This window comes from Salminus brasiliensis, chromosome 2 (assembly GCF_030463535.1).
Source record: "Salminus brasiliensis chromosome 2, fSalBra1.hap2, whole genome shotgun sequence".
NCBI lineage: Eukaryota > Metazoa > Chordata > Actinopteri > Characiformes > Bryconidae > Salminus > Salminus brasiliensis.
The window spans coordinates 13,845,446-13,868,682 of NC_132879.1; the positions used below are offsets into that span (position 1 = coordinate 13,845,446).

At 39.7% G+C, this 23,237-nt stretch overlaps 1 protein-coding gene across 1 annotated transcript; it reads left to right on the top strand.

Moving 5' to 3' along the window:
- The first annotated feature begins 12,488 nt into the window (after positions 1-12,488).
- Positions 12,489-18,193, top strand: bnip1a (BCL2 interacting protein 1a). Its single transcript, XM_072668232.1, has 6 exons — positions 12,489-12,572; positions 13,254-13,346; positions 13,441-13,532; positions 13,756-13,860; positions 15,768-15,886; positions 15,995-18,193. The coding sequence occupies exons 1-6, from the start codon at positions 12,498-12,500 to the stop codon at positions 16,189-16,191; spliced, it is 681 nt and encodes a 226-aa protein (XP_072524333.1). The 5' UTR covers positions 12,489-12,497; the 3' UTR covers positions 16,192-18,193.
- Positions 18,194-23,237: the final 5,044 nt, after the last annotated feature.

The following is a 23,237-nucleotide window of genomic DNA, read 5'->3' on the forward strand; positions in this document are numbered from 1 at the left end:
GTCATTTTATAGTTCCTCCAGTGCGTGTTTCAGAGGAGATACCTGTCAGCCTGATGAGATGGGCTCCTTCCCCATGTGAATTGTTTGGTAGGTATTAACCACTAAGTAATTTCCTTGGCTAAAGGTAGTCTTAACATCTTGAGCCCCTGCATCTTCATATGTGGACGTTACATTTCTGCTTCTCTGTACCATGATACATTTTTTTTTTTTTTTTTTAACTTTGACCCTTAAGCCTCATATGGAGACACTACATGTACCTCTACTTTGCTGCATTTCAGAGGAAAATATTGTATTTTTTACTCTGAAAACATTTGTTTGTCAGCCACTTACTCTAGAACTCTATAACTTTGCAATTGTTTCTTTATTTATCACACAGTACGATAGACCTTTTGTCCTCATATGAGGACATTGTTTTTTGCAAAAATGACTTCCTGTACGAAACGAAAGCTTAGTTTTATACCTGCTAGGTCCTACGAATCCCAAATGGCTAAATTAAAAATGCACACCAAGCAAAAGTCTGTGTCTCAGGAGGTTAAGTTAAAATGGTGAGTAAAAAGATGTAACCCCACTCCCTCCTGCATACAGCAATGCTTTTGTAGCCTTTTCCAGTTTTATGTGTCACTAAATCATGTCTTCTGGGGTCATCTAAACATTGTTTGCATCGAGGCATAGTTTACATTAACCAATCTTTTTGGAAAGCACATATTTGTCAGTAATCAAGCTTTATGTGGCTTTACTGGATGGGTTAAGCACCTGTTGAACTCAAATTTCCAATCTCATCTCTTTAATTGAAACAAGTCATTAACACAATGGCTCGCTTATCTTGTCTAGCCCGCACTATGGATGTTCACTCAGAGTGTTCAGTTAAAAACACATAGAGTTTGACTGTTTAGATTGTGTTTGTCTTTTCACTTGTACATGCATGTCCTGTTGACTGAGCTAGTTTGATGATTTTACATACATTTGACTGGTGTACTGTGGTTGGTTAGGTAAGAGATGCTCCTATTTTTACCACTGTACTGGACTTTCACTGGGACCCTTTTGCTTCAGTAGGAAAAGAAGCAGAAACACATCTGTCTTGCTGAGTCATAGTGAGCTTGTCAGCCTCATCAGAATAACAGATAAGAGCATCTTTGATCAATCAAAATTTTGTGGAGTTCAGCTGGATTTCCGCCCACACTAGGATATATCCTAGATTGGAGGCAGCAGACTGTATGAGAGCGTAATAGCACAGAATATTTTTTTCAATTTTTTTTTTTTTTTGTTCAGTTGAAATGTGGTGAGACAGCGAGAAAGGTTTGCTGTTATTTAATAGTAATAATAATGCGAAACAGCAATCGACAGAAGTAGAAGAAAATGTGAAGTTCTTTTCTTCAGAAAATATTTGCACAGCAGATAACACAACAGATCCATCATCGGTATACAGTAATCTTCTACTTCTCCCTGTGTAGCTCCTCTGTGCATGTTTTTTCCTGATAAGGCATTCTGTGGGATCCTCCAGTCTGAAAAGCTCTGCAATGTAAAATGGCACACCTAGCACTGATGGCCTCGCCTCTCTGAAGATATCGACAGAGATCTTTTGCATTGCAGTCTAAGCACCTATAATTACTATAATACACTTGATGGTGAATTCTCTAAGAAATATTTCCAAAGGAGTATTTTCACTGGCACAGAAAATAAATGACCCCTCTCCAGGACATCAGAATGGAGAAGAATCATCATCACTGAATTTTTCATCCTTTCATGCTACAAGACAAATGACTTCACAAACATCTAAGGGTTTTCACTGTGATTATGAAAGCGTCTCTGAGACAGCATGTGGCTGGTATAATCTGTGATTCAGCCATGGGCAGGGGTCTTGCCCCTTGCGCTACCCAACATAAGCAGATTCTCAACAGTTTTATTCCTTATCTCTCGTTAGGCTTTTGAAGTACAAATTAAACAAGCTGTATAATGGTAGAGTAAGTTAATAGAGTAAATGCGACAAAGCAGACTTAAACCTGTAAACCTGTGTAAATGTTTATGGCCTAAATTAAAGAGGCTTGCAAAAGTATGCAACTCGGATTAAATACCAAATGATACTTATTTAATAATATTTTGTGCTGGGTCATATTTTATTTTAAAAACATTCATTAAACATTAAAAACATTCAACATTCATTCATTCAAAGTTCTATCTAACAATCAGCTCTTTTTGTGAAATAGCTGAGGCTATATTAACATTTACATTTACATTTACATTTACGGCATTTAGCAGACGCTCTTATCCAGAGCGACTTACAAAGTGCTTTGCTATTTACCCAAGAAAGCCTTAGCTAGTTAGAATAGACTAATAATTCAAAAGATACCTCTAAGCTTAGACATTACTGAGCACAAGTCAATAAGGTGACCATAGTACTATTCGTCCAAGTACTCTCTGAAGAGGAGGGTCTTCAGTCTGCATTTGAAGACAGCGAGCGACTCGGCCGTTCGGCCACCCAGGGGCAACTCGTTCCACCACTTTGGTGCCAGGACAGAAAAAAGCCTGGACGCTTGTCTTCTGTGGATTTTGAGGGATGGCGGGTCGAGCCGAGCCGTCCTTGAAGCTCGAAGGGCTCTTGGTGCGGATCGGCTTTTGACCATTGCCATCAGATACGGAGGGGCTGGTCCGTTCTTGGCTTTGTAGGCCAGAGTCAGGGTTTTAAATCTGATGCGGGCAGCTACAGGAAGCCAGTGGAGAGAACGCAGCAGCTGAGTGACATGGCTAAATTTTGGGACACTGAAGACGACCCGTGCCGCTGCATTCTGGATGAGTTGCAGGGGCCTGATGGTGCGCAGAGGGAGACCAGCCAGAAGAGAGTTGCAGTAGTAAAGTCTGGAAGTGACGAGAGACTGAACAAGGACCTGGGTGGCCTCTCTAGAGAGGAAGGGTCGAATTCTCCGGATGTTGTACAGGACCAAACTGTTCAAACTGATGGCAAACTGTATTCGTTTCTCAAATCTGAGCTGGTGAGATGACTGTTCACACTGTTATTTGCAAGTGATCAGATCAGATTATTGTGTCCGAATATCACAAACCTATGTGCATGGGTTGCTGTGGTAACAATAGGTGCTTATAGGCGAGTCTAATCAATCAGCGGCCATCTTTGCAAGTCCGTCCGGGCAGTCGTTTCCAGTCACACAACACTTGTTATGGTTTAAAAAACATTCTAAATCCCTGATAAAATCTGACAAAAACCTTGGTGTGTAGTGCTTGGCTATACAATGCAAATTTTTGGCTTGCACGCATTTCCACATCGATGGGGGCTTTCCCGACTAGCACTTCAATCCTCCTCCACTCGTGGTGTAACCAGCAAGCTGATTGGCTCTTTTTGTTGAATGGTGGGATTTTATCCATAAACAGATGCCATGGTGAGCGTTGGAAGAAGAACCATTCCTATTTCAACTAGTGGCCGGTCCCCTCTTTTATAATGCCTCTGATTTTACATGCAAAAGCAGGAGGGATGGGGGTCACATTAGATTTAACTTCAAGTGGCGCAAAATACGCTTTGAAATTGGACTGAGACGTATCTGTACAAATCCTATTGTAATCACATTTCAAACCAACTGTGACATGATTTGCAAAAAATCATGTGCTTCTTTTTGTACAATCTAGATATGCCAACAATCTGTCTGGCAGTCTGAACATAGCCCAAGACCACCTTAGTTCAAGTGGCTTTGGTTAGATCACTGGTGAATCCAAGGGAAATTTATATTATTTTCCTTTGATTTGGTTAGACTCATATGGTACTATGCATGGTTTGATTAGCCTGGTGCTGTAGTAGGTAACACAGCTGTTTCATCTTGTGTTTGGTGTGTCGTTTTAATAAAAGCCATTCGTAACTAAAAGCTTTAATACCTGTTCCTCACTCTTTTTCTTTGGCTTCATCAGACTTTTAAAATGCCACATTATTGATCTACAGTACCCTAGACTAAAGGCAGGGTTGTAACAAAGCAGCATTTTTTGTTGGTGTTTCTTTAAAGATCTGCTGAGAATTAATACATTTTCACTTTGAAAGATTACTTTAATAGCGTATGTAAAAGGTGGTACAATCTGTTGTTTAGGGGAATTAAGCTGTCTAAACCTGTGCAGACTTGTACAGACTGATTGCAGATTTGCTATTATGTTGGCCAGTCATGTAACCACTACAACTGATATCACTGATCATTATCTTGAATCATAAATAAATCTTTAAAGAGACAACTGATGTCATACTGGAAATTATTCAGTTCCTAAACGCAGTGAAGGTAGAGGAACAGAGAGAAAGTGAGAAAGACTAAAAGTAGGGTAAAATATAGTCCAGGGACATGGTCTGGCATTTATATTTAGGTGAAGCTCTCTGCTGCTTAGTCACATACTAGACAAGATAAATGCACAAGAAGAAAAATGCAGAAAAATAAGCAAACAAGACAGAACAGAACCGTACTGTACTGTAACAAAAAACGAACAAAAAACACAATACTTATAAATGAACGTTTATGGCTGGTGCTCTTATCCAGAGTGACTCATGTGACACAGGTAAAAGGATGTGGGGTCTTGTCCAAAGATTCTTATTGGTGTAGTGCAATGTAAGTGTCCCAGAAATACATGGAATTAAATTCATCAACATTGAGTTAAGGTACAAACATGTTTTTCTTGCTCCTGTAAAGTTACCCTTTTTGTTCTGGATTTGTTATGACAGTGATGATGCACCATTTGGAGGCACTTGTCCTATTTCTTCTGGCAGAGTGATCCTATATTTCAGGAATCATTCTGGCAGGCATCAGAATTGTCATCCTCTTTTTCAAGCGTCCTACCCACTCTTCCGTCACTCTCCCTCTCCCTCTTGCTTCCACCATCCTCCCTTGCTCCTTCTTCACTGATGTGTGTCCACTCCACACTCTCTGGCCATCTGGAGGTGTGTCACATGTATATGCCTCACAGTTTTTGGGTGATATAGGAGGTGACAGGGTGCTGCTGACTGTCAGAGACAACGACATGGAAGCAGCAGGTGCAGGTCACGGTCCGACTCTTTACACATGCGGTCCACATGTCACAATCAAGTAATGTGTCTAAGGCTATGTCCATGCTACAATGTTTTCCTTAAAAATGGCATTGTGGATGTCCAGAGCAGCATTTTAGCTCTATATCAGAACTAATTTGCATCCACACTAACATGGCTGAGCCAGCTCTGCTCGTTTACAGGTTCGTGTTTATGTTTTTTGTCCTCCCCATACAAGAATTTATATGAGGGTGTTTCTTGCTCCTGGATTTGTGCTTTGAGCTATCCCTAAAGGACACGCTTTAAACATGCATTTCTGGACAAGCTGAGAACCCTTTCTAAAAATGAAAGAACTATGTAGACTGAGGTGGTAGATTAGTATTACTGGATTTTACATGAACATGACTCAAGTTATGCAATGTTATGCAGTCCTCCTGCCTGGTTCACCAAAGTTACATAACGCAGTTAGCACCGTACCAAGCCTGGAGTCACAATGATGTCGAGGCCATTATGCTTATTACAGTCAGTGGGGCATGATAATAAATTTGAAGCTGTTTAAATGCTACATAGTGTTGTTTTCAACTGAGAAGCAGCGTGAACATACACGCACAAATAAACAAACCACTCTCCTGGGGTTTACAGTTTTAATGTTAATGTAATTTATGACCTCAGATCTCTGCAGGTCTTTTTGCAAGCTGATGCAGAGCTGGTTATGTAACAACCAGTCAGTTTGAGTTTGAAAAGTGTAAAAAAAGTAAAAACATTTTTGGGATTTTACAGGAGCATTACCTTACTGATATTTAGTTCTACCTATACATATAATGCATAGAGTGGCTATTTCATACATTTTCTGCTGACTAAATAAAAAATATATTGTTCAGAAACCTATAGAGTAGATTAAACTTACACTCAAATCAAAAGTGCTACAACTCCAAATATATGTTACTTTAAAATCCAAACTGAATAAACAACAAACCCAAATGATCCTCAAGTATTTAAAAAAAAAAAATCCACTGCAGTTTCTGTGAGCAGATGGTAAAGGATGATGGGACTGAGTGGAAACAGTTATATGTTAAAAGTTTGTTCTTATAAAAAGGAAGAATTGCGCTCAATCTTTCAGTGAACCTAAGAAAATCAATACTTTTAATATTTGTGGATGGAATAATTCAGTAGATCAATATGAAGTAATGAACAAATCCTGCGGCCTTCTGAGATTTCTTTTTACATGAGCAACTCAGCAGTCAGGAGACAGACGAGAAGGTGAGAGAGTTTCAGTCCATTTTGTGGCCAGTGGTGATTACACAGCACAACGTTAGTGACATTTCAATGAGTGCAGTGAAGTCATGGAGTCCACAAAGCTGAAGCATTTCAGCAGGTTACGCTATTTGTGTCAGCTTCTGCAGTATTTCAGAAACATATTTCACAGACTGTGTAATTACAGATGATTATGTACTGTGAGTGTTTTGCCCATCTATGGGACAGGAGACAGAGGAAGGCCACAGGGTTCAGCTGGAACCCTGGAACATGTAGTTAGGGGCGGAAGATTGTTAAATAGGCCTGCTTTTACATAAACTTTTACTCAAGTCTAGTAAGTCTGAAAACTAATGTAATGACAGGACATCACCGAAGTCATGGAAATTTCAAGTCTGAAACGTCCAACTGAATCATTTTTAATGTTATGATTTTTTCCCCCTGTTTTCTCCACTATTGACTCATTCACAATCCCTAACTACAGCTAGAACTCCCCTTATTACATTACTACCAGTGCTGGGAGAGTTAAGGCTAACGTGTCATTTTTAAGCATCTGTACTGTACTCTTTAACTTTGTACACTTAGTGTTTTTCTTTTTCTTAGCTTTACTTCAGTGTACTTTAGTGTAGCTTTAGTGTATGTATGTTTTTCTTATACTTATTCTGTTTCTTTCTTTTTATATTGATATTTATGAGATTATGTCGGTAAATGGAGGAACTGCAAAGTAAGAATTTCATTGTACAGTGTAACTGTTGTTTCTGCTGGGCATATGACAAACTCTTGAATCTTGAATCTTGAATTGGAAAGCTGAGGGGGCTTAGAGGAGAACGTCAAGCTAACAGACACCCACACTGGCTAGCATCATACTGAGTCAAGTCAAGTCAAGTCTGTTGTAATAATAATTAGTAAAGACAGAAAAATAAGAAAAAAAATAACATAAAAAGATCAAAGACCCCCAGTGAGCAAGCCAATGGCGACAGTGGCAAGGAAAAACTCCCTCAGAGCTGGAGGAAGAAACCGTGGGAGGAACCAAGACTCACAAGGGGGAGTGATGGGGAGAGGGGCCATCCTACCCTTGCTGGGAGAATGAGGCTGGTTACACTCATTATATGCTACAAATGGTTTTTTAAATAATGCCATAGAAGAACTATTCATACACATTGTTTCATAAAGCATTCAAAAGAGTTGTGTTTGTGTAAAGATACTATTTAAACGTATTCTACTAGTTTACAGGTTCTTCACACCCACACGTCTCTTTTACTAAGTTTAGTTCTTTTATTGCATTGCTCAAAGAACTCTCGAGGCACAATTATTTGTACAAGTGTGTGTTTTCTGAGACCTCCAGGCACAGATGGCTAAGATTAAAATTTTAATTTTATCTAAAATTTGCATAATAAATTCACAAAGAATTTTCTCTCACCCATAAATATCCACACAGAAAAGAAATGCATGGATATATATTTATTAATATGGAAAATATGTCAAATATGATGTTTAATTTCAAAATTAATTTCAAACAACTGAAGTACATGATGGAAAAAACATTTTTTTTTCCTTTTTCGTGTGGAAATGGTGGTCACTGATGCAACAAAGAAGTGATACAACAAAGTAAAGAAATATCTTAATGGAGGTAACAAGATTTACAAGACTTAAAAATAATGTACCAAATTGTTGTGAGTGTCTGCAGGTTCATTCATCATGAAATGTTAACATGGTGTCAAAAAGAACACATGACGCCACATTTATGACCCCAAACATTATCTCCTTCTGCCTAATATGACGTTCGCCCTCCATGCTGCCAAAACAGCTCAAATATGTGGGGGCACTCGGAAGAAGCCTTGTGCCATCAAGATGTTAGCAGCAGATCCCTAGCAGCCACAGTCCTGTAATGATGAGGTGGAATTTGTTTTCCAGCACAGGCCAGGGCAATACTTCAACCTCTTCATCATGTTCCGCCATCATCTTTCCTACTGAAAGAAGCTGCTGCCATCAAGGAACGTCTATATGAATATCATCTACAGTATATGAATAACTTCTACATAAATGCCTGTATACAGAGTTTTCCAGTTTTCCTTAACTGAGTTCCTCTCACAGTGCATCCTGATGCCTTCACTTCCCAAGGTAAATTATGCACACTTGCACAGCTGTTTATGCAATGTAGGAGAAAAGGGAACTCCTCAGACCAGGAGAATAATTCTTCAGTTGTCCCGATGTCCAGTCCAGATGCTTGTGTGCCTATGATTTTGACAGTGGACAGACATTTGCATGGGCACTCTGACCACCCCACGACTACATGGCATGATATGCAGCACTGAAAGATTTTTTAAAGAACCGAATAAGATATGTCTGTAGTACTGGCTTAGTAAACTCTTTATGGCACCTTTATTTTTAATACTATAGTTCCAAGTTATAGGTATCCCATTCCTGAAATAGCATTCTTCATGTTAAACCTAAGAATAAAAAGTTATCAGAAACAAAGAGTGCGGATGGTCGTCTTATAGAAATGTTATACGACATATATACCAGATTTATATGCCAGGAACTTAAATAGAAGAACCTCAATACTACATACTGAACCTATATAGCATTTTTATCAAATGTGTTGTGGTCTGTAGTGTGGCCTTGTTTCAGTTATTTTGACTTGTTTTCTTGGAATCTCTGAATTGTTGTGTGCAAGAGCAGGTGGTTAGTCACTTCCAAATCTGTCAAATCAGCCTGCTTTTACACTGAATCACTACTGATGTAGGGTGAAACAACAACATTGGAATTTCTATTTGTGAATTTAACAATAGGTCCAGTTTTCAACATGTCAGTTATGTCTGCCCATATAAACAGATATTTATTCAGTGTTTTTCAGTTTTGTAGCTTAAACCTGGATGGATCTCCTGGAGCTTGCTTACTTGCTTTAGCTTTATAATGTGGCATTGTGTGCAGGAACAGGTTCACCGTCGTCACATTTGACTCAGTGAAGCACATGCCCTCATTCCAAAGTAGTATTGAGGACAGGACAAATCCTCACTGACTGCGTGATACCTGCTGTTTACTCTCTATATAAAAGCTATCCAGTCTTTACTTCAACTCCCACAAACTTGTATAATAGCTCACCTTCATAATTCTCTCTCACTCTTTCCCTGCATGTATGTATGTACTGTCGCTGTCATGTAAAAACTTCAGGAGTAAGAACAAAATATATTTTGGAGCATTTCTATTGGTTCATTCCTTATGAGTGCCCAATTTAAATTATTATTCAAAATAATAAAGTCAAAAATGGCAAAAATAGAGAGACAAGGTTGTATGTACATACTATATACAGCTCCAGAAAAAAATAAGAGACCAACCTACATTATCAGTTTCTCTGGTTTTACTATTTATAGGCAATGTGTTTAGGGAAATTAAAATTGGCATTGTATTTCATAAATCATGGACACCATTTCTCCGAAATTTCAAATAGCAACATTGCTATTTAGAGCATTTATTTGCAGAAATGATAACTGCTCATAAACAACTGCTCAAATAATGAAATAAGAAATTGTTATAATAATTACAATGCAAAGAAGTTATTATTTAAATTTAAACATCACAAAACTAATATTTAAATTTTGAGCATTCAAAAATTACTTTGGTGAAATAACCTTGACTGCTACAGCTTTCATGTCTTGGCAGGCTCTCCACTAGTCTTTCACAGTGCTGTTGGGTGACTGTTGGGGGATCATTCATAGTCTGCAAATTCAGGTAACTCAGCTTTGTTTGATGAAATGCCTGGAATAAAATGGCTGCCAGACACGCAGAGATGCACATTTAAGAAAAGAAAATTAAGTGGTCTCTTCATTTTCTCCAGAGCTGTATATGCAGTATAGCACTGTGCAATTAATTTGTGATAAATAATTTTGACGTTATTAGAAAAGGTCCAGGTATGAGATAAATATATATAAACTGGTAACTAAACAGTTGGTTCTCGTAGTTGTAATACTGGATGTGGGACAAAGGTGGCTGCTGGTCAAAACGACAAGCCTTGCAAGGTGCTCCTAGTCAGCAGTGGTGAGTACCTACTGATGCTAGTCTGAGGAGAGACAAACCACAAGCCAGCGACAGGGTGTTGGGCCCCCAAGGCTCATTGATGCATGACAGCAATGAAGGCTATCCCATCTGGTCGGAACTGAAGGACTACTGTGGCACAAGTTCCAGAAATGTTTAATGATGACACATGTTTCATATCCCACTCTGCTGCATAAGGAGCTGCAAAGGTGTAGACCAGCCAGAGAGCCCATGCTAACGCCTGTCCACCATCAAAAGCAATCAGAGGTTTTGCAGAGTGAACTATATAACTGGGCAAAGAACCGTTTGTGTTTACCTTGTTTTTTTACTACTTAAAATATCTAAAATTTGAACCAGGTGCAGCACATCAGCGTCAGGTGTTTTTTCCATTTCTCAGTATTGTTAAAATAAAGCTCACAAGTCCATATGAACAGGAATTCAAAGCCCATGCCATGTCCATGCGTGACATTAGAGCGCTTTGGCCTATCAATGGGAAGCGGCTTGTGAGTTCAGAGATGCATTGCTGTGACTGAGCGTGACACCCAAGCTGCCATCATTCTGCTGCTGTCACAGTAGGAGAGGCCTCTCCTCCACGGCTCTAATTACATCTGTTTCCTGTTTCCTCCTCTCAGTCACAGCGTGCCTACGTCTGTGCCTTCGGAGGTTGAATGTCATCAATAATTGGTTCCCCTTTTCACTCAGTCCACAAATTGACCTCCTGTGTCACAAGCATGCTCATACATCTGATGTATGTTCTGAAAAAAAAAAAAAACATGCTTGAGAAGAAAACCTGACAAAAACAAATGGCTCGTAGGTGCTGATACGCATGAAGGAACTGTGCAGGAATGGACCACTGTGTGTGGACCACTTCTTTGAGAATGGTAGATCTCCGGCTCCATCTAGAGGGCTGCACAGGTGTGTCACCCTGTGAAAGCTCAGCAGTGTTTTTTTTGTTACAGACTAAATCAGTGGTCAGACAGTGGTGTACAGACTTCTGCTTATCATGTATCTTCTGAAATTAAAGATATTAACACTAAAATGTGTTGTTGCTCTGAGTATTTGATTGCATTCAGACATGGGAACAATGAGGACAAGATTACTGATGTTGGAAGATTATTTATGGATAGCAAGCACCACTTCCAAAGGTATTGGGTTCATGTGCAGTTGCTCCACAGCAGTGGCCTCCAACCCTGCTCCTGGAGAGCTACCTTCAGTCTTCAGGAGTCCTTAATTGACTGGGGGGAGGGGGTGGTTACATTGGGTTTCTTGATTGGAGGTGTGTTAGCTGAGTTGAAATCTGCTGAAAGAAATCTTTGAGGATTTGGAAAGTTGGAGACTACTGCTTCACAATTAAATGAATTAGCCTAGTGCAGACAGTATGGCCGTATGCATTATTAGAACGTAAAGTTGCATATTGTATTTTATTGTTTTGTATTTTATTTTACACTGCTTTATTTTATTTTAAAGGTTCAAACAGCTTTTGCTGTTGCTGCTGCAAGCAAGCTGAATATGCATATATGTCATTATTTTATTATTGTTTTATTATTTTTATTTATTATTATATTTAATATTATTCACACTTCCTTTTATTTTACAGCTTTTGCTGTTGCTTATTCTTGCTACTGCCAACATGCTGAATATGCAATAATATTTAATAAAAAAAAATCAGACAGTTCCAATAGCATTTTATTTTGTTTTACAGTGCTTCCTTTTAATTTGAAGGGCAAACGTTTTTTTGCTGTTACTTCTTGTTGCTGCTGCCAACATGCTGAATATGCATTCATATTTTAAAAAGGCCACAAATTTACATTAGTTTGTCCTTTATTTGTTCTTTAAATATAATTAATTAATAATTCATTTCATTTTTTTTTTTACCACACTTCCTTTTATTTTGAAGGGCAAACAGCTTTTGGTGTTACTTGTTGCTGCTGCCAATGTGCTGAATATGCAATAATATTTAATTGTATTAATAATATTTTATTTTATTTTATTTTATTTTATTTTATTTTATTTTATTTTATTTTGAAGGACAAACGACTTTTGCTGTTGCGTGTCGTTGCTTCCTCATTGCGGAATCCGCGATCTACAAATCATACACAAACACGAGACACTGGCAGCGTGTGTGTGTAGATTAGCAGTTTTGCAGAGCTCTGCGTGGAGCTTGCGTGTCTTTTCGACGGAAGCTTTATTAACATTCACAACATCAGCAGCGATGGCCGATGTACACGTACGAATATGTGAGCAGGAAATTATTAAGTATGATTTGGAAATAAAAGCTCTGATACAGGTACGCTGAAGATCCTCTTGGTCTTTATGTGTGTTTAGCTTTCTCGGCTTAAGCATCAGTAGATACAGCCTGTTTTTCAGAGTAGAGGTGGCGAGTCCACAAAGATGAATGACACCTTTATTTTATTGAGAGAAAAAAAAATAAAAGCCTGTCCAGCTCAAACTGGGCATCTTGTTGACCAGCTTAGCTTTTTTTGTCCAGCATGTGGTGTGTGTTTTTTGTTTAAATGTGATGGCTTAGCTGGTCAGAAAACCTGACAAACCTGACCCAGCTGGTCATCCTTGCTGTTGACCAGGTGGTCCAGTATGTAGGTTACCAGTCTGACTAGCTCGGACAACCAGCTTTACCAGACTAGTCAACCAGTATGACCAGTGTGAAGACCAGCCTGGTCAGGTTGGTCACACTGATAGACCGGCTAGTACATCAGACTCCAATGAAAACATATGGATGACCAACTTCTCAACCACTTTGACCAGCAAAAAACAGCTTTAACCAGCTTGGACTGGGTTTTTCAGCCAGGAGGACATCGGACGCTTGATTAACAAGCCATATTACTCACAAAAACCAAAAGGGTACAAATATGTAGTTTGGGATTTCTATACAAGCACATGGGTCTAGTCTGTTGTCTAATATGGAAAGGTATATGGTGTCTTACACAGTCTGCGTGTATGTGTGTCCCAGGATATCAGTGAATGCACAGGGCCACAGAGTGAACTGACAGAGTTGAACTGCAAAGTGAAGGAAAGGTTCAGCCGTCTCCGGCAGCGGATCCAGGTGAGATACAAAGGCAGCGCTATTGGTAAAATGACTTGTGTGTAGTTATGTATATAAATGTGTAGGCCCATATTCAGCACACCTGTCTCAACAGGATCTGGAGCAGATGGGGAAGGAGCAGGATAAAGAATCTGATAAGCAGGCCCTGCTCAAAGAGGTGGAGGCCCATCGTAAACAGATGCTTAGGTGAGGACCCTGAATAATGTGGTGGGTTAATAAAGAAGCTCATTGACTGAAAAGTGTTGACACGAGGGGGCACTAGATCATCAAGTCCTAACCAGGCCCAGGAGTATGACTTATCAAGTTCGGGTCAAAACCCCGAGTCCACACTCAAGGACCACAGTCCTGCTTAGCTGAGCGGAATAATTTACTGCTTTCTCTCTCTAATGGAGGTCTCTCTGTCTTGCAGCAACCAGACGGCATGGAGGAAGGCCAATCTGGCCAGTAACCTGGCCATCGATAAGCTGGAGAAAGAAGACCTGCTGAACGTCGGCGGCACTGCAGCGAGGCAAAGGTGATTTAAGTGGAATAGCCTGACTGTAGATTGATACTTGTGTTCCTTATTACTGGCATACAAGCTAGTACAATGTCTCTGTTCAGTTTGGTTATATACACTATATGTCCAAATGTTTCTGGACACCACTTCTAATGAATGCATTCAGCTACTTTTAAGTTGCACCCATTGCTGACACAGATGTGCAAATGCACACATACACAGCTTGCCTAGTCCCAGTAGAGTACTGACAATAGAAGAGGACTCTCTAGAGCAGATAAATATAACCCTATTGGCACCATGCCTAATGCCAGGTGTGGGTGAGAGGGGTATAAAGCTATAAAGCTCCCAGCTTTACGCTGTGGGACTGTGTTCTCTGGAATGAAGGTGCTCCTTCCAATACTTTTAGGATAAGGTGGGGTGGTGATCACACAACATGCTGACCTCACTGTTCCAAAATCTAGTAGAAAGCCTTACGTGCACAGTAGAGACAGTTACTCCAACAAACTCTTTCCCATTTTTTTTTAATACACTTGATTTAAGAAGAAACCATGAATAAGCGAGTGTCCCAATACTTTTTTCCATGTAGTGTATCTATGTACATGTGTACACGTGTCTGTGAATGTTAATAGAAACCAGAACCATTTTAAACACCTGACTCAGGTCTGAGCATTGCTTCTGCTAGTAGATCAGGGTGGACAAAGAGGGGGGGGGGCAGAATCCAATTAGCAAATTTCCCTGCTTTAACAGACCTATTAAACCTGGAAATTAACAGGTGAGTTAAAGGTGTGCTTCAGCAGGAAATGCACAAACTGGCACTCTAGGACCAGAATTACCCATCCCTGTACTAGACCATGGGAAAAACCATGATCATGTATCATTCATGTACATTTCTTCCCATATTTCTCTGGCTGTGGACTGCTGTTGGTAGCTTAGTCTCTTCTGTTGGACTGTATGGACTCTATGGAGTGTGTGGTTTGTTCAGGCTTTAACTGTATGTGTGTAAAGCTCTTTTAACCCAGTTTTTCTAATGTGACTGAAAGTTGTGGTTCCACCCTTACCCAGCAGAGGGCAGTGTAGTTCACAAGTAGTGCACATCTCTGAATGGGTGCAGATGACCACCTCTGTTTTTAGCATATGTCTGTGAAGAGAAGAGAAATACGATGTATGCCTCTTTTGACTGGACCATATTGATTCTAACACCAGATGAATCTGTTTGGTCCAAATATGATTGGCAGTTCCATAATTATTGTGATTTAGATGGCATTTTGAATATGTCCTTAACAAGTTTGTATTTAATTTGAGTTCAGTATTTTTAAGACCTTCAGAAGAGATGGTTTCTGAGGCATTAGGCATTGCAGGACCTGTGAATTATTTTGGCCTGATTTCACCATCATTTTCCGCTTTATAGCAAATATAGCAAAAATTATGCTGTTGCTTGTTGATGTTGCTGTCAAGAAAACCAAAGCAACATTGATCTTTTTAGGAAAGTGGAGAAAACATGGTCACAGCTTTCCTCTGTTTCCTCTTAGATGTAATTATTAAGAAATATCAAGATTTAGGGTGTGTAATTTAGCTTCCAGAACAACATGGTGACCCCCTTCGACTCTCATAACTACATTGCTGTAATATTTAACAGTGTCATACGCCCTATAATAGAACCCTGTGGGACACCACAGGATAAGCTAAACCAAACGGTTATGTAATAATTCACAGCAGTTTGTGCATTAGGACTAAAAGCTGAATAATACACATAAGGTTTAAGGTATTTAAAGGGCATAACAGAACATTTAGTTTACTTACCTTATGTAGAAGGATCAAAAATATCCGGTCCTATCAAGAAAACAAGAGGTATGTAACAGCAGCATTGTGTAGAGAACTGGAAACAGAGTGTTGTGCTTTGTTGATGTGTTTATCCCTTCAAACAGAAAGCTGACCAAAGAGAGCCTGGCTCAGACGTCCAGTGATATCACAGAGAGTCTGATGAGCATCAGCAGGATGATGTCCCAACAGGTGAAGCAGAGTGAGGAGACCATAACCACTCTGGGTAAGTTCCTTATGCCTCATGTTATCCTGTTAGCCTGAAAAACACCTTCGCTGGTAGGGATGTGAATATAGGGCCTCTGGGTGTTAATGCTTTCCTATCTCTTTGTAGCCACTTCTTCAAGAACGGTGCTGGAAACCAACGAAGAGTTTAAGGCCATGACTGGGACCATACAGCTGGGGAGAAAACTCATCACTAAATACAACCGCCGAGAACTTACGGACAAGCTGCTCATTTTCCTGGCCCTGGCACTCTTTCTGGCCACTGTGCTATACATCCTGAAGAAAAGACTGTTCCCTTTTCTCTGACCAGCTCGCTGTACACACTGACCAGGAGCATTAGGAATTAACTGCTGGCTCAGTTTCAACACTATGTGATTGTTTTTAAGGCACAGGGTAAACTAAAAGTGGACTAAAGTGCCTCGATAATGGATATCTACCATCAACAACAGTCTTAGCCTAGGAATTGGCTAATTGGCTTATGGCTTCATTTTCATGATGGATATGCACTTTAGACTTTCAGAAAGGGGAGCGGGGAGTGTAAGGTAGATTGGAGTATGTGACCACATACTTTATTATTATTTTTCCCTAATTTAATGCTTAGGTTTCCATTCAAATCCATCCAAAATCACTAATCTTTCAGTGCTCACCAAGTGATTCAATAGGAAGACTATACTAATACTAATAGGTAGGGATTTCTTTTGCCCTCAAAACAGCCTCAGTTCTTCATGGTATGCCTTCCACAAGATGTTGGTCCAAGATATCTGGTCAATATGGACATGATTGCAGTTCTTGTATACTACCACGTTCCAAAAATGTTCTACTGGATTCAGGTCTGATAACTTGGAAGAACACTGAAGGTACTTTTGCTTTGTGACATGATGTATCACCATGCAAAAGCAGCTATTACTAGTCCTCAAATAGACCGTGGCATTCAAGGTTGGACGTGTTATGCATTCTGAGATGGTCATTTGGCATTGGAGGACCTGTGAATTATCTTGGCCTGAAAAATGTGGTCACAGCTTTCTTCTGTTTCCTGTGTGATCTAATTTTTAAGAAATGTCAAGGTTTAGAGTGTGTAATTTAGCTCCCGGAACAAAATGCTTACCCCCTTCGACTCTGTATGTAATCCAACGCTTCAGTTCTTTACTCTCATAACTACATTGCTATAATATTTAACAGTGTTATACGCCCTATAATAGAACCCTGTGGGACTTCACAGGATAAGCTAAACCAAACGGTTAAGTAATACTTCACAGTAGTTTGTATCGTTAGGACTAAAAACTGAATACTGCACCTAAGGATTTAAAGTACATAGCTGAACATTTCGTTTACTTAACTTATGTTATCTATTTTAGACGATTAGCCTTAAAGTTCTGTGATGCTTTTCTGCTCACCACAACTTTACAGAGTGGTTATGCGAGTTACTGTAGCCTTTCTGTCAGCTCCACCCAGTCTGGCCATTCTTTGTTGACCTCGCTCATCAACGAGGTGTTTCCATCTGCAGAGCTTTCTTTATTGCTCTATTCTGAGTAAACTCTCGAGATCTGATTTGCTGAAAATCCCAGGAGATCAGCAGTTCTAGAAACAGAAGCCAGTTCATCTGTCACCCACAATCATGTTACACTAAAACAAAATCACTGAGATCAGATTTTTCTCATACTAATGGTTGATGTGAACATTATCTGAAGCTGCTGGCCCATATGTGCATGATTTTATGGATTGCCATACGATTGGCTGATTGCTTAACTGCATGAGTGGGTAGGTGAACAGGACTTCTTAGGAAATTGCTTGGCGAGAGTACATGTCTTATCATCCCTATATGGTGCAGTACTGCACATTCTAGATGTTATATTGAACACACTAACTCTGTCCTTGACATATTGGTTATTTTATAATGGAATCAGTATCAGAGTACATAAATAATTAAAGGTATATAGTTTTCACAGGTTACTAACTAAGGTTAGTTACAGTAGAAGAGTTATGTTTTATTTATATGTCCTGAAAGATAAGTTAACAAGTGAAATCAGATTTCAGTTATGTTAAGGTCTGAAATTTGCTGTGGGACATGTTGGTGCAACATAAGTATGAAAGTCATTTAACCAACTGACTCTTCTTTACTAAGACATAATGTTAAGCATTGAGTCAGCAGTTAATTGGAAACGAACAGTGTCTATGGGATTGTTTCTAAATCGCAAAGAATAAATATGAGATTCAACATGTTTAAATGGTTGAATTCTTTAAAATACCTTCATTTCTGTCCTCCATCAATGCAGAAAACTTTACACACTAAAGATCTTTGAATATTAAATAAACAGTATTTTATCAATGTCAGTTGAGTTTCTTGTGTAATAATAAAATTTTAATTTTGTTACAGGTCTGAAAGTAACTGTAGTCCATACTGGCTCAAATATAAAGACTATATCGACAAAAGTATTGGGACACCTACACATTAAACCTAAATGAGCTTTTATGAACTCCCATTCTAAATTTATAAGTGTAATGTGCTGCTATGACAGATTTCACTCTTCTGGAATGGCTTTCTATAAGATTTTGGAGCATGTCCGGTGGCATTTTTGCACATTCATCCAGAAGAGCATTTGTGAAGTCTGACACTGATATTGGATGAGAGGGCATGGTTCGCACTCTCCAGTCTAGTTCATGTGAAAGGTGTTGATTAGGTTGAGGTTAGGTCATGCCTTTATGGGACTTGCTTTGGGCAAACAGTTTCCACAAATTTGGAAGCATACAGTTGTCCAAAATGTCTTGGTTTGCTGAAATATTAGACTTCCCTTCACTGGGACTAAGACCAACTAAGGGACCTAAACCAACCCCTGAAAAACAACCCCACATTATCCCTCCTCCACCACTTTTTCCCCAGTGCAGTCAGGCAGATAACATTCTCTTGCCATTCGCCAAACCCAGACTTGTCCATCAGACTGCCAGATTGAGAGGCGTGATTCGTCAATCCACAGCACGTTTCCACTGCACACACGTTTGCCACTGTGGCAGTGTGCTTTACACCACTCCATCCAATGCTTGGCATTGTGCTTGGTTATGCAAGGCTTGCATGCAGCTGCCCGGCCATGAAAACCCACGTGCTGAGGCTCCCGGCGCACAGTTTTTGTGCTGATGTTAATGCCAGGGGTGCTTTGGAACTCTGCAGTTATTGAGTCAGCAGAGCGTTGGAGACTTTTATACACTATGCACCTCAGCACTCAGCGACCCCGCTCTGCAAGCTCTGGAAGCTTACGAGGTCTTCCACTTTGTGGCTGAGTTGCTTTGGTTCCAAACATTTCTACTTTTTAACAATACTACTCTCAGTCGATGGTGGAATATCTAGTGGAGAAGAAATTGGAACTGTTGGAACAGTGGCATCCTATTACAGTACCACCAGTACAGAATTCAGTGAGCTTTTTAGAACCATCCATTCCTTCACTAATGTTTGTAAAGGCATTACAACCTTATATCCAACTGTGGGTAAACTAATGTATCAGTGTCTACATTGTTAAAAGTGTCCTCAAGGAACTTTTGGAGGTTCTTCGATTTGAAACTGTGGAGGAACCTTCAAGGAACCTTTTTATTCTTCCACAGTTTCAAACTGAAAAACCTCCAAAAGTTCCTCAAAGGTCCTTTTTTTTAACAAAGTTTATCAAAGGCTAGCTGCTTGATGTTATACACCTGTGGCAATGAGGCTGAATGAAACACCTGCATTCAATGATTGAGGTGTGTCCCAATACTTTTGTCCATATAGTGTATAAACTAAACATTACAGGCCAACATGGTAATCGTGTCCTTTCACCAAGACCCTACATCTACGTCTGCTCTCCTCTTCACACAGAGTTTTTCTGACACTGAGGTCCATAGAGGAACTTCAGCGTCTTCAGTAATGAAACTAAGCCTGAGTTTGTTATACATTTGAGACCAACCCAGAGTGTGTTATTAATGGCCCCCTGCTTGCGTGCTGTCGGCTATTTCCAGGTCGGGCACTGCAGGCTGTCACAGGAACACCTCCAGAATGACACACTGGTTTGGGTGAGTTAAACTCATCCGGTGCGGAGTGGAGCGGAGCTGGCAGCTGCTGGACTGGCCGAGAGACAGCTGCAGTATCAGAGGAGAAAAGCTCAAAAAAGCTGCGGCTGCAATCTCAGCTCCACAGATAACAAGGCATGCAGCTCTGTCCTTTCTCCGATAAGAGTAGGAAGAGCTGATTAATACACCCCCCACCTCTCTATTTTACTCTCTTATTCTCTCTCTCAGTCTCTCACTCCCACTCTCTCCCTCTTACTTTCTGTCTCTATTTTCTCTGTTGCTCCCCCGTTCTGTCTTTCTCTTTCTCGTGTTTCTTTTTCTCACACTTTCTCTCTCTTGCTCTCTCATTTTTCCTCTCTCACTGTCATTCTTCCTTTTTGCTTTCTCTCTCTTTCTTTTCCTCACTCTGACTACCTTTTATTCTTTCACTCTCTTACTCTTTCTCGTTTACTCTCTCTTCCTTTTCCTCCCTCTCTGTCTCTTACTCTTTCTCATTTTCTCTTTTTATCTACTTTTTATTCTTAATAAAATGATTCTCTCTTTTCCACACTTTCTCTTTCTTCCTTCACTTCTCTATTCTCTTTTCTCTCTCTCTCTCTCTCTCTCTCTCTCTCTCTCTCTCTCTCTCTCTCTCTCTCTCTCTCTCTCTTTCACTCTTTCTCACTCTCTCTCTTTTTCCATTGGGAGTGGAAGACGGGGCCTGTTATTTTTGGAGTTGTGCATCCATGTTATCTGACTTGTTCTTTTCAACGCCTCTGAGAGTGAATAGCCATTGTGCCCGTATGACCTTCCTCTCATCCCCCCCCCCCCCAACACCACCCCCAACCCCAACAACCACCACCACTGCCTCTGAATACACTCAGGCTCAGGGACCTGCTGCAGTTTCTCTTGTTCATTGCAGTCAGTCAGGCTTGAATCTTCTCCACATGTTGGTATGCACTCCTGAGTAAGGTTTTCCGACTGTGCCAGTGCACCGCAGGCCTTCATCTCTTTACACTGGCACAATTAGAAAAACTCACCCAGGAGTGTGTACCAACGTGTGGAGAGTCCAGAGAGATGCCCAAGCGCCGTCTCTTACTCATTTGAAGTGGATACTATTGTCCTCTCCTTTTGCCTCTCATATACTCACACACACACACTCTCTCCCTCACACTCTCTCACAACCTTGCACTCTGGCCTCTGTGTTAAGCAAATTGAGCCATTTTCAGCTTTAAGCACAGCACTTTTGCCCTGTCAATCAGCCGTGATGCCGCTGAGACAGCCGTGATCTAGGTTTTGCAGTGGATGTCAGTCTTCTCAGAAAATCTAAATGACAGTTTTTAGATGTACATCATCTGTGTTGGCACTGGGGTGGCAAATAGAGGCTCAGCTTTTGATGAATTGCTCTTAATTCCAACAATCAGTCCAAGAAAATGATAACAAGCCGTTCAGTGAAGCTTGCGCTGCAGGTCAGCAGCACTTTAGCTGGATGTCTTGTCATATCAGCTTTACATGAGACAGCAAACATGTGACCAGTGACTGACTTTTACATAAATATTTGCAGCGTTTGATTTATGTGCTTTTTATGAGTTCTTGTACTTGTTCAGACTGGAATACATTGAAAATAATGTCAAATGCCTTAGAAAGCAACGCCTGTTAAAGGTGGGCTTATATTGTTATCTGTTACAAATGTTATTTGTATTTGTAGGGTCTCAATGAAAACAATATGAGCTTCTGGGAAGATATTAATACTTATATGATCGGTAATGGAAGGTGTTATTGTGTTATATTTATGGTTAGGCCGATTGGCAGTTCACTTTGCCTCTTAAAGTTCACAGCCTAAACCATGGTGTATTTTAAACTCGACACATATGCTTTTTTCTCTCACTGTCTGAAAATGAGAGAGAGGATTTTTAAAGGCATTTTTTATTACTTTGTTCAAAGTCAAAAGTTTAAATAAACCAAGATTACTATGCCTTAATGCTTACTATGCACGAAACTAAAATTTAACTGTTTGGCCATAATGACCATCTTTACGTTTGGAGGAAAAAGGGGAAAGCTTGAAAGCCTCAGAACACCAACCCAACTGTGAAACACGGGGTGGCAGCATCATGTTGTGGGGTTGTTTTGCTGCAGGAGGAACTGGTGCACATCACAAACTAGATGAGGATCATGAGGAAAGAACATTATGTGGAAATACTGAAGCAACATCTCAAGACATCAGTCAGGAAGTTAAAAGCTTGGGCGCAAATGGGTCTTTCAAATGGACAATGACCCAAAGTATACTGCCAAACTGGTGACAAAGTGGTTTAAAGATAACAATGTCAAGGTTTTGGAGTGGGGAGTGATCTCAGTCCTATTGAAAATTTATAGGCAAAGCTGAAAAGACATGTGCGAGCAAAGCGGCCTACAAACAGTGGCTCAGTTACACCAGTTCTGTCAGGAGGAATGGGCCAAAATTCTTGCCAACTATTGTGAGAAGCTTGTGGAAGGATATCCCAAAACTGTTGGCCCAAATCATACAGTTGAAGTGAAATGGTACCAAATACTAATGAAATGTAACTTTTGACTTTAAAGAAAGTAATAAAAAAAAATGCCAAAAAATTCCATCACTAATTATTCTGGCATTTAGCAAATAGAAATAATTTTGGTAATCCTAATTGACCTAAAACAGGAACCGTTTATTCTAAATTCATGTCAGACAGTAAGAAAAAAAAAGCATATGTGTCTTTTTATATAGTGTATTTAAACTTATATACTTGGTATATTCCATCTATAAGGTTATATGGTAGTTATAAGTTAGATGTTTAATCCCTATTTAATTGATTTAACTTATTTAATTTAACATATTAAAAATACATTTCCATTCTCCAAAGCAAATCATTCTTGCATTTTTGGAAACACTTTATTTTTCAGTTTAAAAGATTACAGATCATGCCTCTCAAAATGTATCATATTTAGCTTTTTAAATGCACTCTGCATATCTTCAGCCTGCAGCCTGCAAACCAAGTCAAAATCTCAAATCTGCCACAGTCAGACCTGCAAGGTTTTAGTCACTTTTAAAGTGTGGGTCCGCTTGGAGTGGTCACCCAAATCACACACTGAAAATACAACAGTAACAAAAAAGAAATCAACACACCTGAAAATGTGTTTACTTTCAGCACATTTGTGCTAAACATCTGTTGTATGACACCATTTATACTTGTCTTGTTGGTAAACAAGCAAGTAAATGATTCAGTGGATGAATACAATAAAAACAATGCATGTATGAATGGAATATGCCACACTTAAAAAATAATAATGATAATAATAACTTACATCCCTCATATTTCAATGGAAGTCTA

Excerpts from the sequence above, each read along its gene's own strand:
- bnip1a (XM_072668232.1), top strand. The coding sequence starts at position 12,498 with ATGGCCGATGTACACGTACGAATATGTGAGCAGGAAATTATTAAGTAT. Across the intron at positions 12,573-13,253 it reads AAATAAAAGCTCTGATACAG|GATATCAGTGAATGCACAGG; the intron begins GTACGCTGAAGA and ends TGTGTGTCCCAG. Across the intron at positions 15,887-15,994 it reads GGAGACCATAACCACTCTGG|CCACTTCTTCAAGAACGGTG; the intron begins GTAAGTTCCTTA and ends ATCTCTTTGTAG.